Source organism: Maniola hyperantus, chromosome 12, assembly GCF_902806685.2.
Source record: "Maniola hyperantus chromosome 12, iAphHyp1.2, whole genome shotgun sequence".
Lineage (NCBI taxonomy): Eukaryota > Metazoa > Arthropoda > Insecta > Lepidoptera > Nymphalidae > Maniola > Maniola hyperantus.
The window spans coordinates 13,651,838-13,678,749 of NC_048547.1; the positions used below are offsets into that span (position 1 = coordinate 13,651,838).

The window sequence follows — 26,912 nt, forward strand, 5'->3', positions numbered from 1 at the left end:
AATAAGTCAATGTATTTAACGTTCTAAGGGGATGTATAGATTAAGCAGTCGTTCCTTTGCGAGTCCATGACATACAAGGAACCAAAAATTTGCTATAATCCGCTGAAGCAGACGTATGGTGCAACATGCAGCATGCGATAACCACCAGCCAACCTCCCACTGTGCACGGCACCGAATGCTCTCAGAATATGGAGTCAAGGGGCACCAAGCAGCTTCTATTATTTTATCAAGTAAATACGTATAAACCATAATACGTGCTGGGTTACAATAATGGCTGTATTTACAACTAGCTATAACGACGGAGTGCGTGCGCCTCCCGACTCGGGGACCCAACGGGCGACAACTGCAGACCCCACGCACGTCGCCCACGTCCTACGCTTCGTCCACTGTGCCCTCTGCTAGTCAGAGGGACACGCGGAGAAACCTGCCCCCCAGCCAAGTCATTAGCCACAGCCCACTATACAATCCCCGATGAGAGATTATTAGCCATGTTACCGGGGTGCATCGGCCCGAATACTCTTCCCCTTGAAAAGGGATCAGCAGCACCCAGACTGAGGCTGAGGTTACCTGGCTGGCACCCCAAATTGTACCTCTGCCTGGGATTGAATTCGGAACCTTTCATTTGAAAAACCACAGCGCTCACCACTGCGTGATACCGTCAGCTCGTCGAGAGTTTTTTTTAAATATTTCTCTTCCATTTCCTCCTTTTTGTCCCCGATTTGGTGATCGAAGACTGCTCGAGGTCGGTACTGATAAATGCACATCGAGAGATCAACCGCTGTACAGTGCGACAAGGCTATCTTGGCGCGTGGCGACAAACAGAACTAACGTTGCCCCTTAACTAAAGTGTCCCCTTTGCACCCCCTTTGTTCTCCAACAGCGCCCCCCTGTCAATGTCATTCAAGTGCCAAGAGAGCCTTGTCGCACTGTAGCACAGAGGCAAAGGAGCATAAAGGTACCTAATCCATTTTTAAAGCTTTTCAGGCATCGCAGTAAGTAGGTATGACACATTGCAATACCAGCGTCCCTAAGTAATTAAAACTTAATTCAAGTACCTACCTGTATGCCTGCTGTAGATTATCTCCACAGATACTGTTCTACAATTTGCCAACAGACATTGTCATAGTAACTCGTACCCATCGATATAAATGACAAGATATGGTCAAGCGAACAAAATTTTTCACGGTTTTGGAACCAAATAAATCAGCGCCACCTCTCAGATACTAATAAACGATCCGTTTGAAATCCAGACGTCACTGAGGTTGCATTGGTGCTAAAGCATCACTGAGTCGGTGCTATTATGTTTGTTCAATAGCCCTGTCCTTACGAAGTAATTTATAAGTCAATGCTCGTACCAGTTTTTTTACCTTGAGTCATAGTAATATTAACTAGAGTATCGATAACCTTCTCTATAAACCTAACCGTTTATTTATAACACATCGAGTTATTTACCAGTTTTGAATTTCAATCTTTAGTAATAATCTGTTGTCATCTCATAGCCTTAATCAATCCAATCCAATTCATCAGACTGTATGCGTCCACAGCTGGACATATGCGATTTCAAGAGCGCGCCGCCAAAACACGGTCCTCCGCCTTCCTCATCCACCCGACGACGCTCGACTCCCCGCCATCTTCTTTAGCTCATCAGTCCAGCTCGCTCGCTCCGCAAATTTGGTACAGAAACAGTTTGCATACCAGAGATGAACTTTCGGTGAAAATCGGTTACATTAAACATACCAGAAGTGAAATTAAATATTAATTACAACGCGCAGAGGCTTATCGAGAGTTTTACTTTTTATAATAACCAAACTGCTATATTAACTTGATTAGGGCACAGTAAATAATTGCTATTGCAACCACTCAATCAAAATGGTGACCTAAAAAAGCATTTAATAGTCGTCGAGTCTCGAGTAGGGACGAGACTGCATTAAATCCATCAAACACTCGCATTTATACAAATCGATTCAAGATGGCTTCCCCGCAACAGATCACGTGACTTCCGTTGAAAAAGGCGGCAACCACAAGTGCGACAACAGTTAAATGGATGGACAGACAGACAAGCACACTTTCGCATTTATAATATTAATATGGATTGATATAGGTATAGATTAATGACAATTTAGTTTCTCCTTTTAAATAATTTAGAAAGATTCATCATCATCATCATGATCAACCCATCACCGGCTCACTACAGAGCGCGGGTCTCCTCTCAGAGTGAGAAGGGTTTTGGCCATAGTCTACCACGTTGGCCATGTGCGGATTGGTAGACTTCACACACCTTTGAGAACATTATGGAGAACTCTCAGGCATGCAGGTTTCCTCACGATGTTTTCCTTCACCGTTAAAGCAAGCAAGTGTGATAGTGTGTGTAAGCAGTGATAGCCTAGTGGTTAGGACGTCCGCCTTCTAATCGAAGGTCGGGGGTTCGATCCCGGGCACGCATCTCTAACTTTTCGGAATTATGTGCGTTTTAATTAATTAAATATCACTTGCTTAGAAAGATTAACACAAAGTAATTTCAATCGTAAGCCCTACATGTCTATAGGTTCATGGAATCTGAACTTACAATGGTTTATCGATACAATAAGTCAAGGATAACAGTAGGCACGCCTTCGTGAAATGTCTCCGGTGTCACAAAGGGTTCAATCTGGTTCAATCTCATGAGACCAAGCCATGAGGCGCCATTTTTGGTCGCACTTAATCCGAATCATAATTAAACACGTAATTCAACGACTTCAATATTATACAACGTTAGTTTTAGTTGACCCAAAAACCGAAACACGTCGTGTCGAATATTTTTACATGAAATTAAATTTCAAAAATATTTAATTAAAATTTACCAAGTTATAAGCTTGTTGTGTTGAGTAGTTGTCCTCGAAAAACATGGTCACCCCAAGCGAGCGGCTGTGAGCGAAAGGGACGGCTGGCGTCGATCGTGCGCGCTCCCGCTTGCGCGGCCCGAATCAGCTGGTGCATGGGGTCGTTCAACTAGGTGTTCAAACTTGCAGGATTTTGAAGTATTTTTTGGTCAAAATATAACCCGTACTAAAAATCGATTCTGTTACTGACTCTGAACAAACTACGTATATAGTAGGTACGCGACAGGTTGAGATGGGAATCGAGGTATGAGGTGGGAGAAGCCCCGTACACCCGCACGTCACCCGCACTGGGGAGTGTGGGGCGCCCCTAACCAGGATGCCATCTCGACCTGTCGCGTACTATTCATTTTTTTTTTCATTTTTAAAAAAGAATATTAGCCATGTTAAATGACTAATATTCGCCTTTCCTCTCCAATTAAGCGTCAGGCTTGTGCTAGGAGTAGGTACGACAATAGTGCAACGGGCGGGGTTTGAACCGTCGCGGACCTTTCAGTTTTCAGTCCACTCCTATACCGATTGAGCTATTGAGGCTCTTAAACTATAGTTACTAATTTAGTGTAACGAAGTCTGTGTTATATAATACGTGAGATATCGTAATACTTACCTACTAGTTACTACTAGTCGAGATGTCTGGCATATCTCGCAAGACAGCACTTAGCAGTTTTTGTCCACATAAAAGACACCATCTAGATGGAAAAAAGATGGCAGCCATATAAGTCTCACCATAACGACGGCTCGCCAAAAGTGGCAGGTGATATTTTACCGTGTTATAAAATCTCGTAAACGAAGCATCGTAATAGGTATGCCCTTTTTAGGGTTCCGTAACTCATAAAGAAAAAAAGGACCCCTGTCTGTCCGTCGTGTCTGTCAAGAAAACCTAAAGTGTACTTCCCGTTAACCTAGAATCATGAAATTTGGTAGATAGGTAGATTTTATAGCACAAGCAAAGAAATGAATCCAAAAACCGTGAATTTGTGGTTAGGTACATCACAGAAAAAAAAATTCGAATGTGTTCATGAACAAATATTACTATTTTCAATTATCAAACTACGGTAACTATACCAAATTGGATATCATATGAAAGGGCTTTACTTTCAAATTCTAAAACAGATTATTATTAATTATTTTTATGCATAAAAGTTTTTGATTTATCGTGCAAAATGTCGAAAAATAAGACTGTGGTATGGAACCCTCTGTGCGCGAGTCTGACCCGCACTTGGCCGGTTTTTCGGTTCTGTATCTCCAGAGGAAAAAGGAACCCTTATAGGATCACTTCGTTGCCTGTCTGTCTGTCACGACCTTTTTCCTCAGGGACGCGTGAAGGTAACAAGTTGAAACTAATGTGAAATACTCAGGTCTACAATCCCTTGTAGCTTGGGAAAATTCAAACTTTATAGTCAACGCAATCAAAATATTGTGTATAATTTTGGACTCGCCAGGGAATCAATACCTATAGAGTACTTCCCGTTGACCTAGAATCATCAAATTTTGCAGATGGCAATGTCTCATAGGCAGCTCAAGTAGCTAAAGGGAAGAATCCGAAAACCGTGAATTTTTACATTACAAAAAAAAGTGTTATTTCTTGTATGATCATGGTATGGTACGGAACCTTTATTGTGCGAGTCCGACTCGCACTCGACCGGTTTCAAAGCCCTATTTTAATTAATTAAAAAAAATCCTTTGTTAGCGGATGTCTACGTCATAATAGCTATGTGCTGGCCAAACAGCCCCATTCGTCCAATAGTTTCAGTTGTGCATTAATAGATCAATCAGTCAGTCAATTAGTCAGTCAGTTTCCCTTTATATATTTACTATTCTAAATACGGTATTCCGCATAATACCTACTTATATATTATATATTCTGTGCTTATAGGTACATCGATGCACAAATGTTTACAGCGGCAGCACCTAATTTTCCTCATGAAAATGTATCAAATGTCTTTCAATCACGCACGTTTACGGCTCATTACCGAGTATAACCATATAACTGACTGTTACTTCACTTATTTATGTATTTACCGCGAGGCAGACGCACAATTTTGACCCAATGACTTCATACTAACAAGTGTAACGAATAGTTGTTATGTAATGAAAATCTACCCGCGAACCGTAGACATTTCCGCCTGACTGTCCAGCGCGGAAATGCAGCCAGTATTCTTGGCACCATTCCACGCGGGAATTATTTGTATGGTAATTAGATAAGGCTAGCTTAAGGTTTTATTGTAATACTAGCTTATGCCCGCAACTTCGTTCGCGTGGACTACAATTTCAGTTTCAATTACTTAAAATTTCGACGACAATTTCAGACCCCTATTGTACCCCCTTAAGGGATGCATTTTCAAAAATCCTTTCTTAACGGATGCCTACGTCATAATAGCTATCAGCATGCCAAATTTCAGCCCGATCCGTCCAGTAGTTTGAGCTGTGCGTTGATAGATCAGTCAGTCAGTCAGTCACCTTCTCTTTTTATATATTTAGATTTTTTATTTAAAAAAACAAAATATTAAACTAGGTAATATTTTACATTTCATAAAGGCGTCTAAGTTATTCAAATATTCATTGAATAAATTACATCGCAAACTACAATCCGTATTGTAGGAAAACCCTCGTCTGTAGAATGTAGTGCACGTGACTTAATTTCCTAGCCACTTACATTTTGATGAAAGAGAAATATTGTGACAACCCTTATCCCGTTCATATATTGTCCCGAACAAGTAGACATCCCGCTGGGACTAATTTCAAATTATTCTATTCCCTTCTATTTAGATAGAGCGAATGCTCTCTGATAGCCTAGTGATTAAAATGTCTCGGTGTCCTATTCGGGAGGTCACGAGTTCGATCCCGGCACTATTAACTTTTCAGAGTTAGGTATGTGTGTTTTAGCGTTAAGAGTACCGTGAGTGATTTCCATGATAAATAATATCTGTCCCGGCTGTACTCACGTGTTTAGTCGACGTTAGCCCGACTAGTTTCGAACCCATCTGGGGTCCTTATTCAAGGGAGTCAGTTCGCGCACGCGCCGCGGTTTTGGGTCAAAACTGCGGTCCGTGCGCGAACTGACTCCTTTGAAAAGGGACCCCGGATGGGTTCGAAACTAGTCGGGCTAACGTCGACTAAGCACGTGAGGACAGCCGGGACAGATATTATTTATGTGTATGTTGTTTTAAGCAATGATTAAACATCGTACCTATTTTAGGTACGTTAATGGTAAAGGGCAACATTGTGAGGAAACCTACACGTCTTTACCATAATGTTCTCAAAGGTGTGTGTGAAGTCTGCCACTTGGCCAGCGTGGTAGACTGTGGCCTGAACCTTTGTCATTTTGAGAGGACACCCGTGCTCAGTAATAAGTGGACGTGATGATGATGATTATGGATGCTTAGTGCGAAAACTGACTTCGCGTCATAATCCGTGCGAAAGAACTTAGAACTTAGAACACAAAGGTAAGAAAAAAAGAGAACTAGAGTTATTTTATAATGCAACTCTGATTTGTAACTTCATTTAAGCTTCATTTGTTATTTTTTTATTTGACGTGAGATGCGATTTGCACGAAATCAGAGAAGTACCCGTAAACCTTTTGCCTGTTTTCATTTAGCTAATAAAACGTGCTTTTACGAGATGCTATATTATATAAATGGTGTAAGTATACAATAATATTGCGAAGGCGATGTAAAGTGAGCATACATACTTACAACTTTTTATTTTGAGACAATTTTGTAATAAAAAAATTGCATCTTAAGGCCGCGTAGGTAAGTGGTAACATCTTTCGTAATTTGGGGCACAAGTCGATTTTCGCCGACCTTAGCCTTAAAACTATTTCGTTTTAATTTAGCTCAAAAATTCTCGTTAAGAAATCCTCTGCTGGCGCTCGTGCAAGTAAATTGTTTTGTTATAACGTAACGGATGCGATACGACTTTATGCAATTCTCTGATATCTTATCTGTTTTCGGCATTTTTAATATTGCTCTTTGTTTATAAGTATTTTTTATTCTTTGTCATAGTATTAGCAATAAAAATGTTTAAATTAAATTAAATTGCTGTCATAGCAAGTTGGATCAGTAGAAAAAGAAAAAAAATAACCGCGGAGATGATTTTAAGCACCTAAAATTTTATAGATGATATGGAATATCTATAGATGATGGAATAATTATTATAGATGAAGAGGAGTGTAAAGTTTTCAGGGTTTTGTATAGGTATATATTACGTTTCTTTATTCCACTAGAAACTAGACCCCTGTGCACTGTATTTTTTTACTTAATCTAATATAAATTTTAGTACCCTGGTTCACTTAAATTATTCAACATACAGGTTGGAAAGAATATACCTACTACTATGCAAACGAAAAAATCTGAATCTAAATCTGAAACTATGAGTAGGTATTAGTATTGTGAGTTATAATATTAATTATGTAAATGGGCAATAATTTTCTTGATACAAGAGATATCCAAATATCTTGTAGATACGGTGATGTGGAAACTACGTCGGCTAGTGAAGTTTATCATAATTTTTTAACAGCTCGTAATTTCTGTTCGAATTTTTAAATTTTATTGCTCCCTTTGTAACCCTATTGTGATAATGTTGGTCGTATGCCGTACAAAGTCGTAAACTATAAAGCAGCTCCAAAATATCTTGTATTGTTATAATGTTGGTCTTATGCTGTACAAAAGTCGTAAACTATAAAGCAGCTCCAAATGTCAGTGCTCAAATAGCGATATAATTATGTAACCGCACTTACTGTTATTACCCGTTTACGCGCTATTATGGCACTACCGATGGCCGTTTTACGGCTCGTCAGTTTAACTGATGCTTTGATAACCATCAGGAAACTATCCTACATTCTAACGATGTGCCAGATCCTTCTTTCCACGCACGTGCAAACTGTGGAACCAACTCCCATGGGCGGTGTTCCTACTAAATTACAACATGGGGTTATTCAAGGGGCGGACCAACAAATTCCTAAAAGGCCGGCAACGCATTGGTGGTTCCTCTGGTGCTGCAATGTTCATGGGCGGCGGTAATCACTTAACATCAGGTGACCCGCCTGCTCGTTTGCTTGCTATCTCTATAAAAAAAACTTTGATCACTTGAAAAGAGCAACCGCCGAGTTTCTTGCTGGGTCTTCTCGGTAGGAACGGCATTCCGAACCAATGGCAACTTAAACGAGTTGACGATTCAAAAGCACTAAAAATTTCAAGAGATCGCTTTAGCGATAAGGCCGCCTTTGCATGCTACATCTATTAGAATAAGATCCTGTATTGTGTTTTTTCAATGTTTACTTTTTGTTGTGTGCAATAAAGTGTTAAAAAAAAAAAAAAAAATATTTGAATAAAAACATATTCCATTCTATTCTATTCTAACCTCATAGTCTGAGTTGCGAAGCTGAAGTGACAATGGGTGGGGCACATAGTTTTAAGAGTCGATAGACCTTCATCATCACCATCATCAACTGAAAGTCCACTGCTGGACATAGGTCTCTTGTAAGGAATTCTACACGCCACGGTCTTGCGCCACCTAAATCCAGCGGCTCCCTGCGACTCGTCTGATGTCATCCGTCCACCTAGTGGGGGTCTTCTAACGCTGCGCCTTCCGGTGCGAGGTCGCCATTCCAGCACCTTGGGACCCCAACGTCTGCGTCGTCGGCGATGTCAACTTATCTATATATTGTCCTTGACATGAAAAATAATATTATTAAGTATGTTAATTAAATATTTGCATAAATTTTCTAATGACTTGTGTCTTTTACGCCTAATTTTTGATTATGAAACTTGTTAGTAATGCAATAATGTAAATCTCACAGAATATCCATACTAATATTATAAATGCGAAAGTGTGTCTATCTGTCAGTCCGTCTGCTAGTCTTTCACGGCCCAACCCTTCAACCGATTTTGACGAATTTTTGGTACAGAGATAGCTTGCAGCCCGGGGAAGGACATAGGCTTCTACTTCTTATTCCAGAAAATCAAAGAGTTCCCATGGGATTTTTAAAAATCTAAGTCCACGCGGACGAAGTCGCGGGCATCATCTAGTACCTATAATCATTGGTACGGAACCAATCTTAGATACGGAATCTATTTTATTGTGATAATGGTTATCAGTACCCATCAGTACCCATATTATAAAATGTGAAAGTGTGTTCGTTTGTTGGTTTATTGGTTTGTTGGTTTGTCCTTCAATCACGTCGCAACGGAGCAACGGATCGACGTGATTTTTTGCATGGGTATAGGTAAAGACCTGGAGAGTGATAGGTTGACGACCTCCCTGGCGCAGTGGTGAGCGCTGTGGTCTTAATAGTGGGAGGTCCCGGGTTCGATTCCTGGCAGGGGTTTGGAATTTTATAATTTCTAAATTTCTGGTCTGGTCTGGTGGGAGGCTTCGGCCGTGGCTAGTTACCACCCTACCGGCAAAGCCGTGCCGCCAAGCGATTTAGCGTTCAGGTACGATGCCGTGTAGAAACCAAAGGGGTATGGGTTTAATAAAAACTGCCATACCCCTTCCAGGTTAGCCCGCTATCATCTTAGACTGCATCACCACTTACCACCAGGTGAGATTGCAGTCAAGGGCTAACTTGTATCTGAATAAAAAAAAAAAAAAAAAAAAGGTTACTTTTTTCCCGGGAAATCAAAGAGTTCGCATGGTATTTTTAAAAACCTAAATCCACGCAAACGAAGTCGCGGGCATCAGCTAGTAATAATATATATCTACGTGATAAAGGTACGAAGCTTGTAATTCTGAAAGGTCCTACAAGGCCGGTCAAAGCTGCGCAGGATTGTAAAACCTGTGATTTGCTCCCTTCCAACGATTGTCAACGATTATTGTAGTCATTCTTTATTAGTATTACACTATAAGGGCAAGCGCACACTGAATAATTGTAGCTATACTATTTTAAATAAGTATAATTGAGAACAGTTTCCCTTTACCGTTAAAGCAAGTGATATTTAATTACATCATCAAAACATCGTGAGGAAACCTGCATGCCTAAGAGTTCTCCATAATGTTCTTAAAGGTGTGTGAAGTCTACCAATCCGCACATGGCCAGCGTGGTAGACTATGGCCAAAACCCTTCTCACTCTGAGAGGAGACCCGTGCTCTGTAGTGAGCCGGCGATGGGTTGATCATGATGATGATGATGAAGTGCAGTTTTATTCTACTAATAGCTGACGCCCGCGAATTCAAATTTGAAAAAAATGCGCGGGAACTCTTTACCCGAGGTAGGTAAATAATAGTCATTTTTTTTAAAGAATATTAGCCATGTTAAATGACTAATATCCCCATTTCCTCTCCAACTAAGCGTCAAGCTTGTGTTAGGAGTAGGTACGACAATAGTGCAACGGGCGGGGTTTGAACCGTCGACCTTTCGGTTTTCAGTCCACTCCTTTACCGGTGAGCTATTGAGTCTATATCACTCTCCAGATGGGTGATTCGCTAACTCAGTGTCTAACACTGAATGATAGCCACCTAGCTCATTTGATATTGGTTAGTTCTACTGACGCTTCATTGAGTGTTATGAAAATAATTTTTCATAGAAAAACCTTAAATGGGTTAAAAAGAAATGTCAAACGAGCTCGATGGGTGTCATTCAGTGTTAAAAACTGAGTTAGCGAATCAGTAGGCTGGTCTTTACCAAACCAATCAATCGATCCGTAGCACTGTTGCGGCGTGATTGAAGGAAAGGGGCGAAAATAGAACTATTAATGAATGGCTTTAAGTCAAAGTCAAAGGCAAAGTCAAATGATATATTCAAAATAGGTAATAAATTACTCTTTTTGATAGTCAGATGTTGGATTTGTAAGATATAGTTGGTGATAATTATTACGCAAACTTAAAACTAAAACTAAAACTGCTTGGTGTTCCCACTAGATTACAACATGGGGTTATTCAAGGGGCAAACAAATTCCTAAAAGACCGGCAACGCATTGGCAGTTCCTCTGGTGCTGCAAATGTTCATGGGCGGCGGTAATCACTTAACATCAGGTGACTCGCCTGCTCGTTTGCTTTGCTCGCTGTCTCTATTAAAAACAAAAAAAAATATTATAAACAAGCATGTGGTCGTCGTCGGCCGAGGCGACGTTGGCGTGATGAATTCGATAAGTTTGCCACGTAACTACGTGGCCTGAAGAGGCACGAAATAGGAAATGGTGGAAAGATCGGAGGGAGGCCTTTGCCCAGACGTGGGACAGTACTGGCTAATTTAGAATTAGAAACACTTTCGCATTTATAATATTGACCAATTGACGCAATTTAAACTAACAAACTGTAAATTGTAAACCCTCAGTAAATAAAGGCTTTATTTATTTTAATGTTATTTATTACCCTCGTTAAATCAATTCATAAGCCAGGGGGCTTCTCTCCTTCCTCACAGTCTATATGCAGGACATTGCCTCTGTTCATCATTGGCAAATCAGAAAGTAACTTTTTAGGTAAGAACGTTTTGCTTAAGTTTTTCTAGGTCGTCAAGTTTCCTTACTAAGCTCGTTAAATAATAATTTGCAAATTACAGGGTTTTATGAAATAGTAACGATTAAAAAGGCATAAATATCGATCACTAGTCCGAGTGGACACGGAATAGAATTTTTAAAAATCCTTTCTTAGCGGATGTCTACGTCATAATAACTATCTGCATGCCTTTCAGTCCGATCCGTCCAGTAGTTTGAGCTGTGCGTTGATAGATCAGTCAGTCACCTTTACACACGAGTAAATAAGCAATTTCAGCAAGATATTGATAAAAAAAGTTGTACCTACTTAATTTTAAAAAAAACACCTCTGCTCTGCCAAAAAACGAACTAAAAAGACTATTTCACATTTGAAAATAGCGGCTTCAGCCACTATTTTCATTTTATTAAAAAAAAATACTTATAGCCTAATTATCAATCCATCGCCAGCCCACCACTGAGCACGGGTCTCAAAATGAGAAGGCCTTAGTCTACCACGCTTTTAGCCTATTAGCAATGCCACAACATATTACTACTTTGTTCCCGATAGCTATCGATCTTGCAGTATGCTCTGAATGACGTTTTAACACGTCTCTCATAACTCCTTGTTTATCGTCGTTACCACACTGACGTAGCTAACGGCCGGCGTGTACGCATTACGGGCAACGGTATAAATTTTATGTGCGGTCACAGTTAGAGCGTTAGTATTATTATACAGGGTATAACGAGAACGCTAGCAAAACGAAGACTGCAATACTATTGATGACTGATAAGATATCACAAAAAATAAAAAATGAAATCCTATATTTTGTAAAAGTTGAATATTGCAAATAAAACATCTGACTGACGCTAGAAGTCAACGAATGTTACCTACGTAAGTTGTCCACTTGGAGTCAATGCCGCGTCGTAGGTGGGACAATGACCCCAGTTTTGCACGCTATACATTGCGGGTTTGAAAAATACTAAATCACTAAAACTACAAAATGAGGTAAATGATTATTGGTATTGTATTGTGTCAAAATAGTATAACAATAATGCAAAGTTTTCGCTAGCGTTCTGGTTGCATCCTGTATATTCTGTGGTTAGAGCGGGATATACAGCCTTATCGCTCATACGAGTAAGCGGTAGTTTATGGGGCCAGAATTAATTATGAAAGAGATTAATTTAAAAAAAATCATGATTTTTATTTATTTTTACCATGAACGTCACGCTGCACGTCACGTTAATAACATCTCATTGTAAAATGTTTCCGCTGTTATCAATGACGTCACAATCCATAAACGACAAACATTTTTCAATTTTTATGTTAAAAAATTGAAAAATATTTGTTGTTTACGCCTTGTGATGTCATTAATCGCTTTCCGTACAGCATGACGTTAATAATTAATTATTTAAAAAAATGAATGTAAATTATGATATTTTTAAAATTATTCTCTTTAATAATGAATTCTAGCCCCATAAACTGCTATACAAAAAAATCACTTCATTTTATTAGTACAGTCCAATAACATATTGCATCCACACGCCACTAAACAAACTCGTTTCCCTAGCTTTCCGCCAATACTATGGCCGCGCCTTTACAATTACATCACGTTGCAAATTGCAATATAAACAAATTTACAATTCGAGCTGTTTTGCGAGTTGGGTAACAGATTCATTGATTGATGAACTGAGCCGTCATGGATTCCTAGATCGCAGTCGACTGGAATTTCATACCTAAATGCATTTTCACAATAATAATGATACTATAGGTATACTAATGATTTTTAGCATATTTTAATATAAATAACGGGTACATACTAAGATTAATAATGATGTTTTTATTTGTCGCCATTCAGCGTGGCAATAGTGCCAGCTTAATGGGCACCTTTGGCCCAGGGGCAACCAGGGGCGGACTTTTTGACGACGTTTAATTTTAAGTTGGTAAGGTTTATTTAAGTTTGTATGTTTTACTTTATATTTTTAAGTACTTTTAATTTAGATTTAAGTTTATTTATTAGAATTGTATGTTATTATTATTTTAAGGTACAATATAATATTTCAAACCGATTGCACGATGAAGTTCGAGCTGTCAAAGGCAGTAGCGAACTACCCTCTTTCTTGTTCTTTTCGCTGGATAGTTTGAAGAATTTGTACCTTCAAGACAAGAGTGAATAGGCATCTTCTAGGCAATGCGCGCTCTTCTTGAGCTGCATCATCACTTGCCACTAGGTCTGATTGCAGTCAAGCGCTAGTCTATAAATAATATATATATATATATATATGGCAAAATATCAAATATTCATACACCATCAATTTATTGGTAGAATATATAAGGAGCTCGAACTGATATTCTAAATTTATTTTAATATGTTTGTCCCCAGATACTTCGTGAGCACGATCCTGCAGTTCCAAATACACCGCGCGTTATGTGAGAGGACCGGCCAGTTCATCCCGGGCGACCCGTCCCGTCCCCTGCACAAGTGTACCATCTACCGGAACCCGGAGGCTGGGAGGATATTGACGTGAGTCCCTTATTTAGAAAGAAAAAGAAAGAAAGAAAGAAAAAGTGGTGCCACAAAAAGTACACATAAAAAATAAAATAAAAATCACTCAAAATAAGATGCGTGGTGTGTGGTACCAATATGGACTCCACTCAGCATTTGCTGCGCCTGTTGCGGGAACACAGGCACAACGCTGGTCTTCCGTGGAGCCAGAAGTTACCGGGTATATAATTACATATGTTATATGTATAGGTGTTTATAGCAATAATAATAAACAAAAGTATATACTGCAGAAGCTAGATTATCCGGCCCTCGGTTATCCGATTATCCGGACTACCAACCGAAAATTGATCGGCCAAGTGCGAGTCAGACTCACACAGACTTACACAGTTACTCAACTAAGAAGGTACCTATATTGAATACCATTTAGGCTCAGCCATTCCACGGTAGACAGTAGGTAAATCAAAAAGCCTATAATTTTAGTACGCATACTGGGTCATTACTTAACTAGAAACGAGGAAATTACAGCGGTTCGATTATTTTGAAACTATACCAGGTTATCTAATTTGCCTCAGATATTTATCGGTGTGCACGGGTGACAATCATCTTTCAACACTATTTATGGGAGCTTATATCGAACAACTTATTAGCATATCAATGCAAGTAATTGATATAAAACTAAGTTGTATTTGAATAACTTGTATTTGATCAATTCCCTTCGGCGTTGTTCCTTTTAGATTACAACATGGGGTTATTCAAGGGGCGGACCAACAAATTCCTAAAAGGCCGGCAACGCATCGGCGGTTCCTCTGGTGCTGCAAATGTTCATGGGCGGCGGTAATCACTTGACATCAGGTGACCCGCCTGCTCATTTGCTCGCTATCTCTATTTAAAAAAACCAGTGTGTCTGTGGTTTGCAATTAGATTTTCGTAAAAATGTTTAACGTTAAATGTTTTAAAGTTACACGGACTCAAAAATTTATTCTTCAAAACACTCAATCGAGCTGGTTGCCTAATAAGCTATGACAGTTAGTATAGTTCTCCTACGGATCTCCTCATTTCTGATTTGATCACGTAGAGAAACTCCAAGCATAGCTATCTCCATCGCCCGCTGAGTGACTCTGTGCTTTCTTATGAGGTTTGCCTACTAACTGCCCTCAAATATCACATTATTTTTTATATCTTTCGACGTAGGTATTTGATTCAGCTGTAAAGCAATTAACTCAATGAAATCAATATCAATTATCACCTTAAACTGTTTCAAGGTCATTGCGCAACACGATTATAAAATAACCAACATAACCGTTCACATGCCTCCGAACTAGGAAATCCTGTAGCATGGGAACTTCTCAAGGCTGAAGAAAAAATGTACATTTCGTCCATTTTACTCTCGAAGTTTTTAAATATTAATTCATATAGTTTACTAGCTTATGCTCGCGACTTCGTCCGCGTGGACTACACAAATTTCAAACCCCTATTTCACCTCCTTAGGGATTGAATTTTCAAAAATCCTTTCTTAGCGGATGCCTACGTCATAATAGTTATCTGCATGCTAAATTTCAGCCCGATCCGTCCACTAGTTTGAGTTGTGCGTTGATAGATCAGTCAGTTAGTCAATCACCTTTTCCTTTTATATATTTAGATTGACTGGTTCAAACGTATTTAGGTAGGTAAATATAACTAGTTTTGAAGTTACACGAGAAATTACAACGCGTGTAATTGTAAAACTAAGTACCTACTACCTAGTTATTTTTACGAAAAACTGGCGAACCATAGACAAAGATATTAGTTTCTAGAGCGTGTCTACAAAATTACCTACACCGAGTTTGATTGGTTAATGTTCAAATGAGGATCAAACAACATTTGTATGGAGCTAGTGACGGAGAGTCCTCTATTAAAGATATGAAATGAAATGAAACGAAATGAAATGAAATAAAATTATTTATTTTTCCAAATGTGAGTAACAAAGTAACAAAGTAAATGATTCATGGATGGTCTCTTTCAAATCTTGCCATTTATGTATGGCGTGCAAAATATGTGGTTAGACTTTTGCTTACAATAAAAATAAAAATAAAAACAAATAGAAATGACCACGACAGTAAAATGTTACAAATGGTTACACTATTAGTTAAATGAACTATTGTAACCATATCAAACCATATACACAATATCAAAATGTCATAAATCAATAGTAATCATATTTATGTCAAATCCTACAGTTATCTAAAAAAGCTTTAACACTATATAAACATTGGTCAATTAAATAGTCAAATTTTTTTCTTAAAGACCTGGGCGCGTTTGGAACCCTCGTAGCTTTAGTTTTAAGTTCGCGTAATAATAAAATAATATCACCACTATATCTTACAAATCCAATAACCGACTATCAAAAAGAGTAATTTATCAGGTACCTATTTTTAATAAATTATTTGAATTTTGGATTAAATTTGTACATTGGTAGACTTTTAATGTTGTCAGATAGTTTATTATATAAAGTGACAGCCACACAATAAGAATTGCGGGAACAAACCTCTAGTCTTCGCCATGGTATTTCTAATTTAAAATCTAAACCTAGGAGTCGCCTAAATCGGATGTCTAATTATTTAGGCGATGCCTAGAGAAAAAAAAACGTTTCATCAACCCTTAGGCGATGACTAACGACGCTAGGTGCCACCATATTTAGACGATTCATAGCTTAGGAGTTGCCTTGTGGAAATCGTTTGGTGAACATTAAATAAGACCTAAAGAATCTCCTTAGTGGCGCTGCCTTGTTCGTGGTTAGTGAAAACGGGCATTAGTCTCCTAATGCAAAACAAGTGAAGGTGCAGTAATGCAGCAATGTGTCCAGTACAGCCCGCATGATGGCTTGGCTTGAGCCAAGTGGCCGCTTCCTGCCAGACGGTACAATTGCTATCCGTTGCTGCAGTTTTGTTTATTTTCCCCTTTCTATTCACAGCCGCTTGAATCGCCTGCTCGGCGATGTGTGTGGAACTTATATAATATACTAGATACTAGACTAGCGAATCGTCCGGGCTTCCCACGGGTGCTTGAAAATAAAATATAGCCTATGTCAGTCAGGAGGAATGTAGCTTTGTATTGGTGAAAGAATTTTCAAAATCAGTTCAGTTGTTCCAGAGATAATTTCCTACAAACAAACTTACAAAATATACCTTTTTATAATACCTATTAGACTAGTGACCCGCCCCGGCTTCACATGGTGGTATTTTGACATTTGAGATGACATCTGTGACTTCGTCCGTATGAATTTAGAAAGGCAAATCTTGTCCTAATGCGTTTCCATGAGAAGGTTTCTGCAAAGGAAAACTAAAGGAAAAAAAAGAGTTTAAAACCTCAATAGCTCAACCGGTAAAGGAGTGGACTGAAAACCGAAAGGTCGACGGTTCAAACCCCGCCCGTTGCACTATTGTCGTACCTACTCCTAGCACAAGCTTGACGCTTAATTGGAGAGGAAAGGGGAATATTAGTCATTTAACACGGCTAATATTCTTTAAAAAAAAAAAAAGTAATAACAATCAAAATTGTTCTAAAAACTAACATTTGAACATTATGTAATGGAAACAATAATAAATAGGTACCTATAGTGAGCGATATCAGCTAAATCGAGCTAGAATAGTGTAGTGTTTTAGAATAGGTTTACCCATAGAGCAGAAACAAAGAGGAGTTGGCCTAAGCAACTGTGCACTGTGATTTTCAACTAGGTCCTGACGTCATCACTGTGGGCGGGGCCTTAGTTAGTATGCTGTCTGCGTTCGTCAGGTTCACATATATTGAGACTCGTATTAACGGTGTGTTTTCGCGTTTTTAAGAACAAAAGGATGAAGTGTTGTGTTTTATCGTGTCAAAGTTATTCAGACAGACGTTCTGATGCTATGAATGGTATCACATTTCATTTGTAAGTAATTTTATACGTAATTATTAAATTGTTTCTACACTTATTGACATCTAGTGTGAGATAGCTGAACTATGTAGTGACATCAATATATCGATGTTAGGTCGCTAAGCGAGTAGTTTTGCTACTAACCCGCAGATGGAAAATTGAGAAGTGGGCGGCGTTCCACAACCCCTCACCCCGCAAAATGTCACTCGATATTTCATAGGGAAATCTTAATACAACATCTCCTCTTTGTTTCTGCTCTATGGGTTTACCCGCTGGGGTTTAGATTACGGTCAGTGGCGCAATCAGGGAAGCCGAAATGTAAATGACTAACAAGAATCGCAAAACTTGTTAGCTTAGTCGCCGCAATAGCGATGGAAACATTTTAATCGCCTATATTCTATGAAACCCTAGTAGAAGTAGTTAGATCACAAACACAATTCACTTGTCATCGCCAGCTCACTACTGAGCACGGGTCCATCTCAGAATGAGAAGGGTTTGGCCATAGTCCACCACGCTGGCCGAGTGCGGATTGTTGGACTTTACACACCTTTGTGAACATTATGGAAAACTCGCAGGCAGGTTTCCTCACAATTTTTTCCGTTACCGCTCTAAGCACGTGATATAAATACGGTATGTGACAACTAGTCAAATCAGTAACTTTTTATCAAACGTCAAAATGCGCGCTTAATACGCGAGCTTCTATGAAATTCTGGTATGTGACATCACAACCATTTGATCATACATAAAACTAACAAAGGACGTGAATTTTACGTATTTTGGAAGACCCTCTATCTATTTAATAATCAATGAGAAATAATTTGTTTTTGACATAGGCAAATACCTAATTTCTTAAAACGCACATAGCTTGGAAAATTTAGAGGTGCGTGCACAGGCAACCCTGGACCCGGACGTAGGAGGCCGACGCGGTCTTAACCACTAGGCTATCACCGCTATGAGATACTATTATAAATGTCTCACATCCGGCTTTACTCACGTGTTTAGTCGACGTTAGCCCGACTAGTTACGAACCCATCCAGGGTTCTTTTTCACAGGGACTCAGTTCGCGCACGCGTCGCGGCTAACGTCGACTAAACACGTGAGCAAAGCTGGATGTGAGATATGTACTCGTAAAATTGAAATCACTCACGATAGTTTAAATGCAAAAATATGTCATCTTCTGGGAAAGTTGGACTTTATTGTTGAAGTTACATAATGTTGTATTTGCTAATTATGTGTTATTTTAAATTAACATTAATTTAAATCTCTATTGACAAACATTAGCTCAATGAGACACAGGATGTAAAGTCACTCAGTAACAGAGTTAAAAATTAGGTCATTTTAATTATCTAGTTGTGTGTGTGAAGCTTTAAGCTTGTCTTGAGAAATCAACTTGCTTCCTGGGTATTATAGTGGTTGCCTCAACTTTACTAATATTCTATGTATAGTACGCGACAGGTCGAGATGGCAATCGGGGAGAGAACGCCCTGATCACCCGCACAGCCCGGTGCGGAGCACGGGTGACGTGCGGGTGTACGTTGCGTCTCTTCGCTTCATACCCCGATTGCCATTATAACGAAATGTTTAGTCAAAGTCAAAGTCAAATTATTTATTCAAAATAGGTAATAAATTACTCTTTTCGATTGTCAGTTGTTGTATTTCTACACTAATAATATTATAAAGAGGAAAACTTTGTTTGTTTGTTTGTACTGAATAGGCTCAAAAACTACTGGACCGATTTTAAAAATTCTTTCACCATTCGAAAGCTACATTATCCACGAGTAACATTGGCTATATTTTATTTTGGAAAAAAATAGGGTTCCGTAAGATATTTGGGTTTTTCGGACACAAGGTGTAAAAAATCAACCAGAAAAGTTACTTATTTTGCGTACGCTGCCTAAACTATAAAAGATAGAACCATAAAATGTTCTAATTAATTGTAGATCTTATAAATATCTACAAAAAAGTCCGCGACACACTATACCCATCTATGTCGAGTGAGGCACAGCAACCATTTTTTTATTTAAAAATCTTGAATTTTTTTTGGACTACATTTAAACGCGTTTATTTTACTCATGCTATTAATCCTTATCAAAATAAATGATTTCATCACTAAGAACAGTTTATGGAGATAATATTTGGTCTTTAAATGATTAAAATTGGACGTTTGGTTTTGAAGTTATGGCGAAATTAATATTATATAAAGTTAGCATTTAATAATTACTTGAAGATGGAAACAAATAAACTATTAATAAACTTAAATCTAAAAAAAAAGAAAACAATATTAAATTAAAACTAAAATAAATTAAATTAAATCTAAAACCTCATCGAGACCACCGCAGCGAGGCATTGTACCCAAGATGCTGGCAGCATTACCCCTTTGGATGGCCAAACTAATTCTTTGACCAAGGTAGCTGCCAGCTCTCGGGTCCCCGGTTGACTCGATAACTCTTTTCGCAATTTCTTCAAAAAGAGCTCGAGCCCCCGGGCCCCACGGCCCCAAGGTCTCCACACCAAAAGGCACGAATACGAAGCTCCCATCGAGGTTTTCATATTTGCGCCTTTTGGCCTGTTCGGCGCTGATGGCCGCTGCACCCGCCATAGAGGAGGTCGCCTGAATGTGGGATGCAGCTAAAGTGTCTACACAAGTTGCATCCCAAACAAGCGACCTGCCCATCTTCCACGGTACGAGCGTCATACCATCAGGTCTCTTGCCATCGCCACGTGCCAAACCAATAGGTTCTAGTACAGCTGGCTTATATAAAGAGGTAATGTCGTTAAGTTTGTTTGTAGGGGGTAATCTTTAGAACTACTGAACCGATTTTAAAAATTCTTTCACCAGTAGAAAGCTACATTATTCCTGAGTGACATAGGCTATACGGGATCTTTAAAAACCTAAATCTACGCGGGCGAAGCCGCGGGGATCAGCTAGTGTAAGATATAGTGGTGATAATTATTACGCAAACTTAAAACTAAAGCTACGAGGGTTCCAAACGCGCCCAGGTCTTTAATAAAAACTGCCATACCCCTTCCAGGTTAGCCCGCTTCCATCTTACAATGCATCATCACTTACCACCAGGTGAGATTGCAGTCAAGGGCTAACTAGTGTGCTTGTATCTAAATAAAATTGACAACTAGTCAAATCAGTAACTTTTTTATTAAACGTCAAAACGCGCACTTAGTATGCAATATTCTATCAAATACTGGAATGTGACGTCACATCATAATGACGTACTTTTTTAGTTCAATCGATAATAATTTAAAGTGGTTATTACACTTACAGCTAACAAAGGACGTGGATTTTATGTATTTTGGAAGACTATCTATTTAATAATCACTGAGAAATAATTTGTTTTTGATGTTGTCAAATACCCAATTCAACCGTGGCCTTAACTATAAGGGAAAAGTAACTAAAGAACCATAGAAAATCTAAATATATAAAATTCAAAGTCCTGACTGACTGACTGACATATATATCAACGCACAGCCTAAACCGCTGGTCCTAGAGACATGTAATTTTGAGGGTGTGTTCTTTGTGAAGAGTAGGTATCCACTAAGAAAGGATTTTTTGAAATTCCACCCCTAAGTGGGTTAAATAGGGGATGGAAGTTTGTATGAAAGTCCGTCATTTTTGAAGTTACATCGATGAAAATTGTTATTTCAGCTTTCGGTTAAAAAAAAAAGTACGCATTTCACGATTTTTGGAAATTCTACTACCAAGGGGGTTAAATAGGGGATTAAAGTTTTTATGAAAGTCTGTCATTTTTCAAGTAATTTACATGAAAATTGGTACTTATTTGGGTTTTCGGGTAATAAATGAAGAAATATGTATTTCAGGATTTTTGGAAATGCAACCCCCACCTCGATTTTCTAAATTGCACCCGAGCGAAGCCGCCCCGGGTCAGCTAGTATTTTATAAGCAAATAGTAAATCGCAAAGTTTCCTAGTAATGTCCCACTTTATACAGGCCTGCTACAGAAATGTTGCATGCAATGAAATGGTTTAACATCTCGATTGCGGTTGCATAAGACAGTTAAATACTTGTATACTTCTGGTTGTTATACCTATTTATTAAGAGGGGTTTATTCGTAATGCGCTCCAAACACTCGGTAGTCTTGTTTCTCGCAAAAAAATAGACAATCCAGCTTTTGCGGTGTTTTCTGCATCCTATATTTGAAACTAGCTTATGCTCGCGACTTCGTTCGCGTGGGCTACACAAATTTCAAACCCCTATTTTAGGGGTTGAATTTTCAAAAATCCTTTCTTAACGGATGTCTACGTCATAATGGATATCTGGATGCCAAACTTCAGCCACATTATAATTCAATGCTTCAGCCCGATCTGTTTAGTAGTTTGAGCTGTGCGTTGATAGATCAGTCAGTCAGTCACCTTTTCCTTTTATATACATACTAGCTTATGCTCGCGACTTCGTCCGCGTGGACTACTACACAAATTTCAAACCCCTATTTCACCCCCTTAAGGGTTGAATTTTCAAAAATCCTTTCTTAGCGGATGCCTACTTCATAATAGCTATCTGCATGCCAAATTTCAGCCCGATCCGTCCAGTAGTTTGAGCTGTGCGTTGATAGATCAGTCAGTCAGTCAGTCAGTCAGTCACCTTTTCCTTTTATATATTTAGATTTATATTCAGTGATTAATATTATGTTATGATAACGATTAATAATATGTTAAAAAAGCTGTGATAGCCTAGTGGTTAGGACATACGCCTCTTAATCGAAGGTCGGGGGTTCGATCCCAGGCACGCACCTCTAACCTTTCGGAGCTATGTGCGTTTTAATTAATTAAATATCACTTGCTTTAACGTTGAAGGAAAACATCGCGAGGTAACCTGCATGCCTGAGATTTCTCCATAATGTTCTCAAAGGTGTGTGAAGTCTACCAATCCGCACATGGCCAGCATGGTAGACTAAGGCCAAAACCCTTCTCACTCTGAGAGGAGACTGCCGTAGTGAGCCGGCGATGGGTTGATCATGATGATGATATTTAACGATAAATTATTATTATTTAACACCCGAATACATAGATATCCTATTTTGTAACATTTACCTATCATTGCGAAAAATGTTGTTATTAACTATTAAGTAATATAATTACCCGACCCATCGGCCCGTAATGGTTTCTTTTCACATTATTTATTATCGCGGGTAATTTTTATCATAAATCATTATAACAATTGTAATTACGCGTGCTGTACACATATTCAATTCAACGTAAATTCAACGAAACGTCCGCGAGTCGTAAGCGGCAGCCAGAAAAATTTTTGAAGGAAACGACGATGAAAGGAGATTGCCCATTTTCTTAGGAGCTTTGGGCCCCCCTAATATAATTGTTATGTCACCATGGTTTTAATTTTATTTTGTAGACAAATAATTAACTCTTTATATTCTGCAAACGATTTCTATTTATTCACCCAGGTTATAAAGAAATCTTAATTTTTTATATTGCTGATATTGAGGTTATATTTAATTAATACTTCTTCAAAATAAATGCATGTCTACGATTCTAACTGTAATTGTGGATATTTTCAATAATAGAGTGAAAAAAAGTGGTAATAAAACATAATCGTAAAAAAATAACACATTTAAAAAAAAAAAATTAAGTTTTGACACGATGCCACAAAAGAGGGCCCGTTCACGGGCGATCTCCTTTTACTAAATTAATTCTAAAATCCTTACATTTTAACCAAATCTAATGTCTGCACTCTGCAGCAAGGTTAGATGCAGAGTTTCACATTATATGACGAACTAAATCTACTCTAAACTAACCCAACTAAGAGACTGCCCCTCTTCACATCTTAGTTCTAGCATGGTGTGATGCCTATCTAGCATCTAGCATATTATTTAGTGTGGCGGGTAATTTTTTCCATAAATAATTAGAAAAATTGCGAGCGTGCTATACACACGTTCGGTTTAACGTAAATCGGAACGTCTGCGCTGCCACGGAGTCAATATTGAGTTGATAATTAATATACTTGAGTAGTAATCTATATATATAAAAGGAAAAGGTGACTGACTGACTGACTGACTGAATGACTGACTGACTGATCTATCAACGCACAACTCAAACTACTGGACGGATCGGGCTGAAATTTGGCATGCAGATAGCTATTATGACGTAGGCATCCGCTAAGAAAGGATTTTTGAAAATTCAACTCCTAAGGGGGTGAAATAGGGTTTTGAAATTTTGTAGTCCACGCGGACGAAGTCGCGAGCATAAGCTAGTAAGTGATATTATAATATTCGGTATATTGAAAACCTTTCTGGAAGTCACTTAAAAATAAGTAGTTAACAGACAAACAGGCTCTTTTTGGTGGATGTTGCGCAACACATTGATGCACCACATACTGTTCACGGGTCAAGGCTCGGGGGTTTTTCCTAGAATCATTATAACAATTACGATTAGGCGTGCTGTACACACGTTCGGTTCAACGTAAATCGGAACGTCCGCGGAGTCAATATTGAGTGAGTTGATAAATACAGTGATATTATTATAATACAATATACGACAGAATGGCTCTGTTTTGGTGGGTGTTGCAGAACACCTGATGCACCGCATAGTGTTCACGGGTCAAGGCTCGGGTATTGCGCCGCTCTGGATACCACCAGCTTTGCCATCCGCAACTATGCATTAGCCTGCTAAATCAACCAAATTGCTGTAAAGGTGGGATTACATTCAACATGATCAACCCATTGCCGGCCAGTACTGCAGCACCGTGTGACGTTTACGTGCGATATCGTACAAAATAAAGTGTCTTTTACTGGTAACTGCTTCTCATTCACAAGTTCTTCACATATCCATGGTGTCCGCATACCAATCCATCTTCTCATTCCTACATGCCATGTCAAACACATTACTTATTGAGTCTAATGTATTGATTGTAGCCTTATCTCATGGTTTAACGACATAATTGTATTGTAGAAAACGGGTACAAACCACGATTAATTTGGTGCTTTTTATCTGCCGATATATCGACTCAGTTGCATGAGCATTGAAGTCTCTCTGGCAACTTATGCAACTGAGTCGAAATATCGACAAATAAAAAGCACCAAATTAATCGTTATAATATGTATCCGTTTTCTACAATACCATATAGGACTAATGTAATCCCCGCTTTAATATCACCCTGAACCATTGAATTATTATAATTAATTATTATTGTTGTTATACACAATACACATGAAACAAAGGCAATTAGATCATATTTCACTTAAACCTATCTAGAACGTTATATCCGGTAAATGCAATCAATCCGATATTTATTTTCATGTACCTATTTAATATTTTTAATCTAAGTAGTAGGTACCTCCTATATTAATTACATATTTAGATAAGAAATACAAGTTCTATCATAAAACAGCAAGCCTAAGACACCTCCGCTGGGCAGCCGGCCTACTGCTGACCATGGGTCTCCTCTCTGAATGAGAAGGGTTTAGTCCACCACTCTGGCCAAATGCGGATTGCCAGACTTAACACACATTTGAGAACATTGTGGTGAATTCCTAGGCATGCAGGTTTCCTCACGATGTTTTCCTTTACCGTTAGAGCAAGTGATATTTAATTGCACTCCGAAAAATTGAAGGTCTAAAGTCAAAGTCAAATGTTTTATTCAAAATCACTACCCCTATTATAAATGTGAAAGTGTGTTTGTTTGTTGGTTTGTTCGTTTGTCCTTCAATCACGTCGCAACGGTGTAACGGATTGACGTGATTTTTTGCATGGGTATAGATAAAGACCTGGAGAGTGACATAGGCTACTTTTTATCCCGGAAAAGTAAAGATTTCCCACGGGATTTTAAAACCTAAATCCACGCGGACGAAGTCGAAGGCCTGATGCCTTTGCCTAGTAGTTAATATGAAATCTATTTCCATTTCAGGCGTCTCATGGGGCGTGGTTCCTCAATACCCTGGAGTCAAGTCCTGCAGGAATCCATCGGCGAGACCAGGCTGAACGGCGATGCCATGAGGGAGTACTTCAGGCCGCTGGAGGAGTGGCTTCGAAGCGAGAACCTCAGGACTGGGGAGTATCTGGGGTGGAGCTACGATGGAGATTACTGTAAATTCAGGTAAGAAAGAGTGAAATAGAGATCATAATAAGAGCTCAAAACTCGGGTCAATGCCCCGAATTATACAAGGTGTAACCAGAACGCTAGCAAAAATGAAGAACATGATAGTACTGATAATTACTGATACGATACCAAAAAAAACGCAAAAAATAAATATCAAAAATCCTATAATTTTGTAAAAGTTTACGATATATTGCAAATAAAACATCTGAGAGGTCGAAACTACTGGACGGATCGGGCTGAAATTTGGCATGCAGATAGCTATTATGACGTAGGCATCCGCTAAGAAAGGATTTTCGAAAAATTCAACCCCTAAAGGGGTGAAATAAGAGTTTGAAATTTGTGTAGTCCACGCGGACGAAGTCGCGAGTATAAGCTATTCTCACAATAACGTTTTCCTATGTAATAAGAAAACGAAACGGTGAAGGAAAACATCGTGAGGAAACCTGCATGCCCGAGAGTTCTCCATAATATTCTCAAAGGTGTGTGAAGTCTTCCAATTCGCACATGGCCAGCGTGGTAGACTATGGCCAAAACCCTTCTCACGCTGAGAGGAGACCCGTGCTCTGTAGTGAGCTGGTGATGGGTTGATTATGATGATGATGTAATAAGAACCCAGGCAAAACACGAAATTTAATACGATATCCATTTCCTTTTCTTGCAGCATCGAAACAGCAGGTCTGCAAGTCTACGGTGGCTTCTACAACGCAGCAAGCACACACTTCGATGTCACAACTTTTGTCATACTGCTGATAACTTCCGCTGTGGGCACGGCTTCCGGACTGCGCTGGCGGTGATGCCATCACGAGCTTGTCATCACGAGACCGCTGGCGGTGATGCCATCACAAGCTTGTCTTCACGAGAAAATGTAGAGCACAAAGTAACATAAAATGGCCGCACGTTTTTATTAATTACTTTTGATTGTACTTTCTTAGGGTCATATCATTACAATGATGGTTCGACGCGATGTTGAAGTGTCGTCGTATAGCATTGACTTATAGGTATGTACATATATTACCATATGTACATAATATATGTCGTATGGACAGGGCTATTAAACAAACAAAATAGCACCGACTTAGTGGTGCTTTAGCACCAATGCAACCTCAGTGACGTCTGGATTTCAAACTGGTCGTTCATTAGTAT

At 38.9% G+C, this 26,912-nt stretch overlaps 1 protein-coding gene across 1 annotated transcript in view; it reads left to right on the forward strand.

Moving 5' to 3' along the window:
* The window catches only part of Ance-3 (angiotensin-converting enzyme Ance-3), a 181,790-nt gene extending 155,085 nt beyond the window's left edge, over positions 1–26,705 (forward strand). The window contains exons 10-12 of the mRNA XM_069502319.1: positions 13,672–13,812; positions 25,578–25,766; positions 26,431–26,705. Coding sequence (XP_069358420.1) covers positions 13,672–13,812; positions 25,578–25,766; positions 26,431–26,563 — 463 coding nt within the window. The 3' untranslated portion in view covers positions 26,564–26,705. The remainder of the gene's footprint in view (positions 1–13,671; positions 13,813–25,577; positions 25,767–26,430) is intronic.
* The last annotated feature ends 207 nt before the right edge of the window (positions 26,706–26,912 follow it).